The 14018-nt window shown below is 47.3% G+C and overlaps 1 protein-coding gene across 1 annotated transcript in view; it reads left to right on the top strand.

The window, feature by feature from the left end:
• The window catches only part of LOC144772813 (keratin, type I cytoskeletal 19-like), a 43494-nt gene that overhangs the window by 13026 nt on the left and 16450 nt on the right, over nucleotides 1-14018 (top strand). The window contains exon 2 of the mRNA XM_078657396.1: nucleotides 5240-5322. Within this exon, the coding sequence (XP_078513522.1) occupies nucleotides 5240-5322 (83 nt within the window). The remainder of the gene's footprint in view (nucleotides 1-5239; nucleotides 5323-14018) is intronic.

Genomic DNA, 14018 nt, shown 5'->3' with positions numbered 1-14018 from the left:
AACTCGGCATAATAAAAAAAATGCATAAATACATAAAGAAATAAATCCCGCCTTCGGGTAAAGTCCGCGCTATATAAAAATGCATAAATAACGAAATTAATTAGTACCGCAAATCACCGCCGTCACTGTGCCGGCCTGCGACCAGGAAGTCAGGCAGGCCGGCGCGACAACAGGAAACAGGAAGTAGGAGGGCGGGAGCCTACCCCGCCTCCAACGGAAGAGCCGCGATGGGAGCCGCATTTCAAGCACCGGAGCTGGCAGGAGCCGGAGCCGCGTTTCAAGCACCGGAGCTGGCAGGAGCCTACCCTGCGGGTGCCGAAGGAGGGAAGAAGAGTCCTGCTGCCGGGCCCTGCAGCTGAGGAGAGCCGCCGCAGGAATGAAGCCGGTGAGTGGGTTGCTGAGCGGGGGGGTGGGAGGGGAGCATGTGTGCGCGCGCGCGAGTGCAGGGGGATGGGCGGGCTGTGTATGTGTGTGTGCGTGCGTGTGTGTATGTGTCTGGAGTGCGTGTGTGTGACTGTGGGGGAGGGGGGTGTGTGTGAGCGAGTGTCTGCCGTGTGCCTGTATGTGTGTGCCTGCGTGTGCATGCGCTCGCCTGTGTGTGCGCATGCAGAGGGGTGGGGGGTGGGGGCTGCCTATATGTAAAGCGCTCTGATACCTGATTCGGTTCGGGGCTGGGAAAAAAAATAAAAAAAATAAAAAAAAAATGGCTGAGTTACTCTGCGCATGCGCGGGTGAGACGCGCGCTCCCGCGGTGAAAACCGCGAAGGAAACGCTCGTCCACATCGGTGTCCACATTCCCATTAACGGGCAACAATAGATGTCGAGACAGACACTCTCAATGCTCACGCATTGAGAGTACGTCTGCTCGACCTAAAAACGTTTCATTGATATGGAGAGATTTAATTGGGTAATGAACCCTTCATTTCAGTCCCTTATCTCTCCCTGTTGTCTAAAAACAGAAATCACATGTTAATGTAGTCTGCTTTTGTTGTACACCGCTCCAATTCCCTTTATCTAAGTTTAGCTACATTAAAAAAAATGCAAAAAGTGTTGAGATGAAAAGAAACCTTCCATAGGACCTCAAGTAAACTCATCCCAGTAGTTCCCTCTTCAGTTGTCTAACATGGCCAGCAAGAAAAGGAAACATGAAGGTATAAAACATTGTTTCCAACGGACATTTCAATTTAATGTTGGAATCTAAAGATTGCTCTGCTTTGAGCATAGTATTTTCAATTAAACCGGCAGAGCTAGCCAAAATGAAATTAAAGGAGAGCAAGAAAGGCAGACAGAGGGTCTGTTCACAGCCTCTGCATTTTGATCTCAGTGTCCCCTTTAGTCACTGTGAGCCTCATTTATGAAAAGTGATGCATCGCTGCGTAAAAACATTGATGCATCACTATTCATTACGTGTTCCGTGCGACATGCTGGATGCATCATATTTACAGTATTACGCATCATGTCACATGCAGTTATAGAGACGCCAGTATTTCTGACGTATCTGTAGGCGCAAAAATGACGCATTGCTTGAGGTTGTCATGAAAGTGACGCAACTTCATCAATGGGTCATTTCACATGGGCAAGTCCCATCTCCAATGTGCCTGTGTCAGTCTTACACCTGCTGTGAGGCTGGCGTAAGATATTGTCACATTTGCGTCCTAGAAGAGACGCAGTGAAATCTCATAGATTTGACTGCGTCACTTCTACGAGGCTTACTTGCGTTAGAACGCCCACCCTGCATACATTATACCTGGCACAGGTGTAATGTGGCATAGGGGTTTACAAAGTGACGCATCTACCTAGTAGCGTCACTTTGTAAATATGAAGCAACATGCCACATTTTTTGCCCTGCTGGTGCGTCACAAAAAGTGACAAACTGGCGGCGCAAAGAAGCCCCATGGGCAGATTTACAAGAAACTGATGCATCAGTATAGATGCGTCAGTTTATCTGCGTCTGGGTGAAAAACCCTTGTGCCATCATAGATGCGCCTTACGGCACACTATGGCGCAATGATTGACAGATGCTTCAAAAATTTTGATGCATCTGTTGGCAGAAAAGTCATACATTGCTGGAGTCGTGTTGCAAGCAAGACACAGCTCCAGCAATGCGTGTTGCAGGCTATTCCCAATACACTCTGTCAATCCTTACGCCTGCTTCAAGCAGGCGTAAGGTTTTGATGCAGTGGTGTCCTAAATGTCATGCAGTGAAATCTTGTAGATTTCACTGCGTCACTTTTACGAGGCTTTCCTGCATGGGAACGCCTTCCCTGCATACATTATACCTGATGCAGGTATAATGTCACGCAGGGCTTTACAACGTGACTAATCTCCCCGGATGCGTCACTTTGTAAATTTGCTGCATGTTTTACACCGCTGTTGTGTCACAAAAGCGATGCAACAGCAGTGCAAAAGTGTTGCAAGGGTCTTGTAAATCTGCCCCCCTGAATTTTGAGTCAGACATTTGCTGGGAATCACTGCAGCAGTGCCAAACATGGACCTACCAGATAGCTACAGACTCTCGGGCTTCTAGACTACTACTGAACTGTGCTGCATTGAATTACATTGGTGTTTGCATAGCGCTCTATTACCCCTTGCGAGGCCCAAAACACTTCCTGGGTTGCTGAGTACGTAGACACGCCAAGGGGCAGCCCCTTGCACTGCCAGTACGTCACTTTTTGTGATGTACTGGCAGCGCATTTCACTGCCCTATATTTAGGACAGGAAAAGCCACTGTCCTTGTAAATACGGCCCCTTTACACGCAGCACTTTGTGTGAAAGGGGCGTTCCATGGGTGTTGCTGTGAGTGTTCCCACACAACACCCATGGAACCAGACACATTTCCTGATTTACGAGGAATCGTAAACCTGGAAATGTGTCAGTATGCTATGTGGCGTAGCAAGGCACAAGGAGGAGAAATGTTGTCATTTCTCCCTGTTTATTTCCTCTTTCAATGTGTGCTACATTCCACAGCACACATTGAAACAGGAAAATGCCTGTAGTGGTTGTTTTCGTGCAGGAAGGAGCTCCTTCCTGCACAAAAACAATCTCCCCATGGCGGAGGAATCCTTGCACCATGGTGCAAGGGTGCCTGCGCCGGCGCATGGCAGCTGTTTGTGCGCCAGCGCAGGGGAGAGCACAGGAATGTGACATATCATTGTAAATATGTTGCATTCCTCTGCTCTGAAGGTGCCGCAGCGTGGCGCAGCCAAAGGGCTTGCGGTGCTGCGCTGCGGCACCTTCTTGTAAATGTGCCCTTAATTGTATAATTTGTATGACGCTTCCTGTTGACAAACTTTGTGAAATACTCCGATTTGCATCACCTTACTGGACGCCCTTCGAGTTTGTTGTTGAAAAGAGTACCGGATGCCGCGTGATACGTTTGTGAACTTTGTTATTGTTTTATTTGATTGTTTTCATAAAGCGATCTTGTGATCAAAGGTGGCTGGAGTGTGCGATGGAACAGGGATGAGAGTCAGGGTCACAGTTCAGCAAAGGTCACGCTTGGCATCAGAGGGAAGTCTTCGGAAGTCTGCAGAGGAAGCGATGCTGCTTTCAGGTGTTGGGCCAGAGTTACAAAGGGAGGGGATTTGTTGGAGCAGAAACCTGCCCCCTCTCTTTCAGACTTTTAGTTGGGTTACATGCATGAGGTTTAAAGGCTTGAGATAAGAATGGTGCCTGCGCATCGGCGTGAAGAGATAAGCATGGTGAGTAAAATCTTCCAGCGCATAGGCATGAAGGGATAAGGATGGTGAGTGAAATCTTCCCTGCGCATAGGTGTGAAGAGATAAGCATGGTGAGTAAAATCTTCCAGCGCATAGGCATGAAGGGATAAAGCATGGTGAGTAAAATCTTCCTGCACATAGGCGTGAAGGGATAAGCATGGTGAGTGAAATCTTCCTGCACATAGGCGTGAAGGGATAAGCATGGTGAGTGAAATCTTCCTGCACATAGGCGTGAAGGGATAAGCATGGTGAGTGAAATCTTCCCTGCGCATAGTCGTGAAGGAATAAGCATGGTGAGTGAAATCTCCCTGCGCATAATCGTGAAGGAATAAGCATGGTGAGTGAAATCTCCCTGCGCATAGTCGTGAAGGAATAAGCATGGTGAGTGAAATCTTCCGGCGCATAGGTGTGAAGGGATAAGCATGGTGAGTAAAATCTTCTAGCGCATAGGCGTGAAGGCCTGCAGGTCCTGTAAGTATAGATGCACTTTGCATGAATGTGCTTACTATCTTTAGATGCACTGTCTCATAGGCAGAGACTAATGTTGATGAGTATTAATGGGTCCATAAGGTAGAGACTACTTCGTAGTGGACCGTAGGCCCACGTAGGCCCTCCGCTATGTTCAATCCACTTGGAATCGAGATAGCGCCTGACACAGGGGGGGGCACCAAAAGTGCTTCGAATCCCGTAGTGATTTTATTCCATGCACTGGAGGCACCGCCAAGCCACCAGGGATCATTTTCCATAGTCAACCCAGGAGTGGATATTCCGCCAGATCTTGGTTCTTGTAGAAGGTAGAGTCAGTTGCCTATTATTTTAGAGACGAGCAAAGTCTTCGTGTCTTTTCTGAATGCAAGGTGATCGCTACTGTACAAGCACTGTACACAGAGTGCATCATTATACTCCCAAAAAACCCATGGCAGCATGTACACTTCATATCTAATGCATAGATCCACTGAAGTTTGGGTGCCCTGCCAGCCTAATGGGTCTCATATATGCTGACGGGAATTCCCCTAAGTGCCTGGCTGGGATACTTGCTTGCACAAGGTGCCCACTTCTTAACCAAGGCTCTACTAGTGGGCATTGATTCAGGCTGGCACAGAGTGTCAACTTGTCCAAGTGGCTTCGTAACGGGGTTGTGCATCCTGCCAAAATATCCCAGCATCTCCTCTGTCACTGACTGCAGACGGCACATTCTCCAAAGTCCATCAGGGTGGTTGTTTGGTGTGTGCTATTTTCTTAATCCTCAAACACTTCCTGTTAGGGGTATCCAAGCTTGATTCGTGAGAGATGGCTCTAGGCCATATTGTAGAAAATAAACATGAAATATATGTGAATAGAATTATTCTGACTTTGAACCATTGACATATTCATTGATCACCCAGAAAATCTACAATATCATTTTATTTATGGACCAACAAAAAACACATCTATGTTACCAGTGAGTATGTATGTGCTTCATAAGTGCACCCCTCCCCATATCTATAATATCATCCCTTCTTTTTGTCGTTCTCTTTCAGATCAAGGATATGGTGATCAGCAATGCTCAAAGGACGGTGGAGCTGGACAACAGCCGCATAACAGGAGAAGATTTCAAGACCAAGTAAGAGCTCAGAGATCAGAGAAGGATTCAGAGAGAATTGATGGATATGTGAGATCATTGACATAATAGCAATCACAACAATATTGTGATGCAGAAATTTTGTGTCAAAAATATCGGTTACTAAAATATTGTTTTCCTATAGTTATTAAGGTAAGTAGAAAACAATCGAAAAAATAATTAAAAACATACAGAAATATTGTTTTTAATATATATATATTTAAAATTGTAAATCCTATATATTGTAATATAAAACATTAATATAAGGTAAATTAAATAAATAAATGTAAGTAACATTTAATACCATACATATAAATATATCCATACTAATATTATAAAGAGAGAGCCCAAACCTTTGAGGCGGTTAATCTCAGTAACCACAGCACGAATCACAACACCCAATACAGCGTTGGAAAGGGTAGTTGCGGCAGAAGGACATAGGCTATGCAGACAGCCACCATATACATTTAAAAGGTAAAAGAACCATGCCAGCAAAGTAGCCCCTTGTGGGCGTGTCTGCGTTGTGCTGGGGCATGGGCTGGGGGCGTGACTAACGCTGGGGGCGTGTGGTACGGCCATCATATCGTGGGCTGTGCGTGTGTGCTGGGGGCGTGACAATCGCTGGTGGTGTGTGTCCGCCCTTCATGCCGTGTGAGTCGTACATACAAGCGCCAATTACGTTGCTGCGCAGCATCAAGGGGCACGCTGGGGTCGTGACACGCTGGGGGCATGAGAAACGCTGGGGGCGTGTGTCCGGCCTTCATGTCATGTGAACGCAATTGCGCCGCATCAAGGGGCATGCTGGGGGTGTGAGAAATGCTGGGGGCGTGTGCTACGTGTTCCGCCCTTCATGCCATGTGGGTCGTACATTAATCAGAAGATCGTCTGCTGTGGCCGTGTGCTGGGGGCGTGACAAACGCGTTCAGCTGGAGGCGTGGTAAGTAACGTTACTGCAGCCTCTCCTCTGCGCTGTTACTGAACTCTCTCATTCAACAAAATTATACGCGCCTGCTACCATCAACCAGGGCTCTAGCCGGGCTCAGGCGGCAGATCAGTACACTAATTAAACACACCTGATAACATCAACCAGGGCTGCCGCTGGGCCTCAAGCGGGGGAACACGCGCCTGCTAACATCAAACAGGCCTGCATCTGGGCCTCAAGCGGGGGAACACGCAAATGAGCGTGTCTGAGGGGATAATTACTGCAGACTCTCCTACTCGCTGTAACTCAACTCTCTCATTAAACAAATTTACCCGCGGCTGATAACTCTCTCATTCAACGACATTACACGCGCCTGCTAACATCAACCAGGGCTGTAGCCGGGTTGTGGCGGCGGATCACTACACCAATTACACGCGCCTGCTAACATCAACCAGGGCTGCAGCTGGGCCTTCTCCGTCCCGATTCTAATGAAACAAAAAATGTTGTCTACCGCGAGATTTTAAAATAAATTGCCCTTGCCAAATACTCACATTATCCACATTCTATTTCATACCCGGACAACGTTGGGACGGGCTGCTAGTACTTATATAAACATACACACATGTATATATACATATATTTATATCCGGTAAACCTCGTCTCCACCCAGCAACAGTCTCCTTTACTGAGACAGAGATACCACGGACATGGACCAAGTAAGTGCTGAAGATTTTATTTGTGCAAATTCAGCCGCATGATGTTTCGGCTCCGAGGAGCCTTGTTCACATGACAACATTCTAATGTGGAGCGCGCTCATTTAAAGTGCCAGTACTTGATTGTAACAACGTCACCTGATCGGGCTGATAGTAGATATGGACAAAATTCTGGAGTTGTAATGACAAAACAGTGGTATTGCATGAGTTAATATCAAATTTTACAGAATAAAATATAATGTAAAACTTTTGCTATTAAATACAGTTTTTAGTTTTCATCTCTGCATTAATAAAACCCAATGTTATGGATTTAAAAGCAGATCGTATGGGCAAGTTTCAAAACCAAGAAATCACGGTCAAATACCGCGAAACGCTGTCTAACGTAAATTTTCAATACAATTATATTCATCAAGTTGGCAGTACCACGTAATTATATGGCTACATCTTAGGTTGTGTGCACATAACGCAATAGTGCAAATTTTATATCCTCAGAAAATATTCTCTTCGGATTTTTGTGCAAAATATGCAGATGTGCAAATAACTTGTTCTAATCATATGATCAGATAAAGTGCATGCAATAATAAATCTGTGCAAAAATTGCAAATTTCATCAATTGCCGCATTAGCACTGCCCACTTTTTCTAGTGGATAAAAAATACATTAAAAACAGCTACAGAATTTTTGTCTAGATTGTGGTAAAACAACATGAAAAGATTTTTTGATTCGGCTCATTGATTTATCACAATTTTCAATTTGAAGAAGCCCATGCATATATAATCCACCTATATGTCATAACCAATAACCTCTTAGATACTCCTACATGTGAAAATATTCCATAGTGTGAATAAAACTATAATTGAGATCATCTTGCTGATTGACAAATAGGGAATTAGGACCCTTATGGTCTAGAAGATGATATAAGCCCTTCTTTTGGAAACAAAATTCAAATAAACAGCAGCAGCAAAAGCATTCAATAGATCTACTTCAAAATATCCCTAGATATTAAAAGCATATAGTTAATTCACATTATGCTATATTCCCAAACTCAGATCTTATACTTCTATTTACCCAGCTGGGTAAAATTGACAGGAGTAGGCTCTTAATATGAGTACCTTTTAAGGGATCATAACAGAGCAGTTTATGTCCAATTACAAAGTGGGACTGATTATGGGAGGCATGTATACATATCTTCAGTGTCATTCAACACTCCTATATTTATATATATATATATATATATATATATATATATATATATATATATATATATTAATGCTCGAAGGTGGGGAAGTGGGTCGACGGTTGCGCACACCGCTTCCGTTAAAGCCCCTGAAGAGAAGCAAATGGAGCTTCGAAACGCGTCGGGCAGATCCCGTACGGAGCGGCGTCTACGAGTGGATCCCCGCCCTCACCTATACATAAATCCAAGCTGCTGTTCGCGTGCTACTCAAAGGTGGACACCTTTCGAGCATTGATTTATATGCGGCCGTCCAGCCGCGGAGTATGCACCACCCCGGTACCCTGGGGGTCACTAAAGTGAAGCAGCAGTCGTACTTGGAATCGAGGACGGGCCCACTTGTGGAGTCCATACAGGACTTGATTGTGTGCTTCCCGGACCACACTTCACAGAATGTACAGTCTCATTTGAGCCTCCCATCGGTGGGTGTGTTATATATAAAATGGGGAAGTGGGTCGGCGGTTGCGCACACCGCTTCCGTTAAAGCCCCTGAAGAGAAGCAAATGGAGCTTCGAAACGCGTCGGGCAGATCCCGTACGGAGCGGCGTCTACGAGTGGATCCCCGCCCTCACCTATACATAAACCAAGCTGCTGTTCGCGTGCTACTCAAAGGTGGACACCTTTCGAGCATTGATAAATATATATATATATATATATATATATATATATATATATATATATACGTGTATATGTTTATATTTACATATATATGTAATAAAACACTGTTAAAAAAATATTTTACATTATATTCAATTTTGACGTTTTTTTCCATTTACTACTAATACTACTAATTGCCTTCCTTTGAATTTTCCCTATCGCACTCACTTCACACACAAGCACTTTTTCTTTGCACCCTTTCTCTAGAGCAACCTCCTATTGATATGCTGTCATATATTGCGATGAATTTGCCACTTTCATTACAAGAGAATATATAAAAACAAAATGTTTTTCTTACAAATACAGTGGTTGTTTCTTTTTCATTCTTTCTGGTGCATTCTGAAGAGTATTTATTTCTCTCCTGTGCAAATACTACATGGAGACACTTTTGAGTGACTTAGCTAATTAAATTAGTAGAGTCACAACCTCTTTGGCAGGTCCAAGGAAGAACGTTGGGACCACTTGTTGTTCTTAATGATATTTCTGCATCATGACATTTTGGTATCACAATATTATTTCCCAAATACTATGTGTTTGACCACAGCAGACAGGGTAACCAAGGGGATGTGGTGATCTTGGTGTTTTAATATGGAAGTGCGGTAACCATGATGGACTGGAATGGGGTGGAAGTAGAGTGAGCACGGTGGAGAGGGCTGCCTGTGGGAGATATACTGTTACAAGGAGGTGATTGGCTTGTTACTTGGAGGAGTTTTATGGAAGGGTCAGAGATTGTGGCATCTTAGGGTATCTCTAGAACAGTTCAGTGACTAATTAATCTTCCTCTTTCCCCTATTCTATCTTATCTGAAACCTTCAGAAATCACATGTTCGAGGCATGTGGGCTGCTAAATTCATATCTTACGCATAGATCGCCGCCTAGTGTTGGGTCCGGATGATTGCACATTGTTGTCCTGGAAGAGTCTTCGAAGTATCACGAGATAGGTGGCTCCTCCCCTGGACTACAGTGCGCATGGGCATCGACTCCATCCCCAGATTGTTTTTTTCCGCCATTAGGTTCGGATGTGGTTTTGACGTCTCCGTGTCGGAACCGATATACTTTGATCTTAAGGCCAAAAGGCCTTCGTTACCTGCGTCGGTATTGTTTGCGTACGGTCTCGAGCGTCGTCCGACTCTCTAAGCCGGAAATCTACGGAGTCAAGTAACTCCTCGGACATCGAGGCCCTCTCGTCGCAGCAAGACCCGACGAACTTAACATGGAGCGGAGCCCGTTCAAGTTCTGCCCCGTCTTTGGATCCAAATATCCACACATCGATGTGCATCCGGTCTGTAATAAATGCCTGTCGCCCGACCACAACGAAGAAAACTGCATGGCCTGCTCTCAGTTCAGGTCCAAGAAGACGCTCAAGCATCGGCGCGCGGCGCGCCTGGAGGCCCAGCGAGCGACACCGGCACCCGACAACATATTCGACGACCCCGCGGAGGAAGGCGATAGCCATCATCTCCAGATTTCGCCACCGTCGACGGAGGTCCAGGCCGATCCAGAGGAATACATCGAAGGACAGGCCCAAGACCTTGAATACGTCGAGGAGGTAGGGGACGACGAAGAAGTTTATGGGGCCGCGGAAGATAGCTCAGAGGAGGAGCTATGCCCCGAAGTCTACATTATTCAGGCTCAGGTCACGGGATCGCCACTCGGCCTTACCCACGACCCTGCACCGCTATCCCTGGCCCCGCCTTCTGGCCCGGCCACGGACACTCAAGCAGAGCCGCCATTGCCCGTATCAAAACCGAAACCAAAACCTTCGGATTCTACGGCACCCAAGATGGCCGACGTCCAGCCGAAATCGAAACCGAAACCTACGGAATCGACAAAACCTAAAATGGCCGACGTACTACAAAAAATATCGAAGCCTGCTCCTTCATCGACTCCGTCGCCCTCCGGCCCACAAAAGTCGAAGAAGGCTGTCGAGTCGACAGCGCCGCAGAAGGTACACAAGGAACCCTCCTCCAAGAAGGCCGTCCATCAGGCGTCGACCACGGTTGCTCCGGCCCGGACATCTAAAGTTCTTGACACGCCTTCGGACGCTACTACGGCGCCGTCAAGTAAACGCCCAGTCGACCCAAAGGCGACTAAAAGCCACGACCCAAAGGCCGCTGGCTTAACGCATCGGCACAAGGATGCCGGATCTGCAGCAACGGCGTCGGCGCCAAAGCCTTCAACGGAGCCGCGACACATTGCAGCCGAAGATTCGTCGACGCAAATACCGTCGACACCAAGGGACTCCGACGCCACCGAACATCGGCCGTCGGTTACAAAACCCTCTACCTCCTTCACAAAGCAGGTTACCGACTCCCTGAAACGTATTCGGGAAAAGACTTTGGCGTCCACGGCTTCCACGCCATCGGCTCCAAAATCGGTGGACACACCTCCGAAGTCCTCGAGCAAGCTTCTTTACACTCTGCCACCGAAGGTGGCCCCAAAGGCATTTACAACAACGTCGGTGCCAAAGCCGTCGGATCCGTCGACGCCAAAAAGCCGCTCGGATCAATATCAAGCCTCAGAAGACCTATCTGAGCATTGCATCGATGCCCAAACAGGGAAACTGACCCTTTATAAGAGGAAAATCACTTCCCAACCACTGGAATCCTATGTTATTCCACTGAAGAAGAAGAGGCCAGCACAGGACATTCCTTCCCTTATTGAGCCTATTCTGCCACCACCGAGAAGGAGTCCATCACCTTCCCCCAACCAATCTGGAGGAGAGGATGATGAACAAGAGGACCAATACAATTTCCCAGTTGGCAATGACCCTGATGTTCAGCAGGACTCATATGACGACACTGGGGACCAAGGTGGACATCAGGTGGTACAAGATCCACAGGGTTTTGGGGCACGTACATCTCCAACAGAGGATTCAGCAGCATTTAATGCTTTAATCGAACGGGCAGCAGCAAATCATAATGTGGACATGCATGCTGACCCGGTGGAGGAAGACTTTTTGTTTGACACGTTCTCTGTCTCAGAAAGAACAGTTAAAATACTTCCTATGCTTAAAGGTGTCCTTAAACATGCCCCAGAGATCTTTAAGGAACCTACCAGGGCGAGAGTGGTGAACCCACGTATCGAGAAAAAATGCAGGCCAGCACCTGGAGATCCTGCATATATTCGAGGACAGTTGCCTCTGGACTCGTTGGTGGTCGCCAATGCCCGCAAGAGGGCTAACTCCCAAACCACGGGTGAAGCTCCTCCTCCAGACAAGGAGTCGAAAGTGCTTGAGGCATCCGGCAAGAGGGTGGCGGCGCAGGCTGCCAATGTATGCCGTATTGCAAACACACAGGCACTATTGGCACGATACGATAGGGCGCATTACGACACCCTAGAACAGCTCCTTCCACACCTACCTGATGAGTTTAAGGAAGCAGCCGAAATGCTCATACAAGAGGGAAAGCTTATCTCAAACGCTGCAATAAAGTGTGCACTTGATGTGGCAGATACAGCGGCTAGGGGGATTAACACTAGCGTCATGTTGAGGCGACAAGCTTGGCTTCGCATATCTGGATTTAAGCCTGACATCCAAACTACAATCCTCAACCAGCCCGTCAATCCTGACAAACTGTTTGGTCCAGATGTAGACACCACCCTTGAAAAAATTAAAAAAGACAACGAGACTGCTAAGTCCATGGGGGCGCTTCAGTCACAACAATTCAGGGGAAACACTTTTCGTCGCTCAGGAGCACGTGGTGTTACCAGAGGCCACTTGGGTCAACAAACACAATTCGCAAAGGGTGGTGCGCAATCCTCGTACCCCAAGCAGGGTAGAGGGGGTTACAGAGGTAACAGTGCCAAGGGCAGAGGCAGAGGGAACAACAACTCCCGTACCTCTGCCGCCAACAAACAGTGACTCTCTGTCTCTGCCCCCCGACCATACCACACCTGTCGGGGGGAGACTCCAGCAGTTCCTGCCAGTCTGGACGTCCATCACCACAGACAGGTGGGTGAGAAAACTTATCCAGTACGGTTACTGTTTGGAGTTAACATCCACTCCTCCCAACATTCCCCCAAGACACCGTCCTATGTCGGCAGAGCACTTGCACTTATTGCAGCAGGAAGTACTGGTGATGTTGCAAAAAGGCGCCATCGAGCTCGTACCTGTCGAAGAGGAAGGCACAGGGGTCTATTCCCTGTACTTCCTCATCCCAAAAAAGGACGGATCCCTCAGACCTATTCTGGATCTACGCCCCCTCAACATGTACATACTGTCAGAACACTTTCACATGCTGACACTGCAACAAATCCTCCCCCTGCTCAATCAAGGGGACTTCCTAGCAACCTTGGACCTCAAGGATGCTTATTTCCACATCCCACTCCACCCATCCCACAGAAAATACCTCAGGTTTACCATTCAAAACAGGCACTATCAGTTCAAAGTCCTACCCTTCGGGGTGACTACTGCCCCCAGAGTGTTTACAAAGTGTCTGGCGACAGTGGTGGCGCACCTCAGGAGACAGAACATACATGTCTACCCGTACCTAGACGACTGGCTTGTTCAAGCAAAGTCAGAACAACAGTGCGCCGCGGACATGTCCCACACTATTCAACTCCTTCACAGCCTGGGGTTCTCGCTAAACTACCCGAAGTTGCACCTTCAACCAAACCATGTGCGGCAGTATCTGGGCGCGACAATAAACACCCTGACTGCTATGGCTCAGCCAAACCCAGTCAGAATCAACAGCATTCAGTCGCTGTGCCAAAAGTTCAGACCGCAACACTCCCTGCCAGCGAGAGTGTTCATGCAGTTGATAGGCATGATGGCCTCCTGCATCTTCATAGTCCCGCACGCGAGGTTGCACATGCGCCTGCTCCAAGAATGCTTGGCAAATCAGTGGACACAGGCTCGGGGACAGCTGACAGACCTAGTGTTGGTGACCGGTCGGGCATACAACTCTCTGCATTGGTGGAATCCACACAACCTTTGCAAGGGACGACCGTTCCAAGAGCCAGTGCCACAGATAATCCTAACAACGGACGCATCTCTCCAAGGGTGGGGAGCTCATGTGCTCCACTACACTGTGCAGGGACTGTGGTCCACCCAGCAGCAGAAGTTGCACATCAACTACCTGGAATTGATGGCAATCTTCATGGCGATAAAGTCCTTCAAAGTACATTTGTGCAACAAAGTCGTGTTGATCCGGACGGACAACATGACCGCCATG

The sequence above is a fragment of the Lissotriton helveticus genome, chromosome 1_1, assembly GCF_964261635.1.
Source record: "Lissotriton helveticus chromosome 1_1, aLisHel1.1, whole genome shotgun sequence".
Taxonomy (NCBI): Eukaryota; Metazoa; Chordata; class Amphibia; order Caudata; family Salamandridae; genus Lissotriton; species Lissotriton helveticus.
The sequence above is the reverse complement of the archived record's forward strand: the minus strand, read 5'-3'. Positions and strand labels throughout refer to the sequence as shown.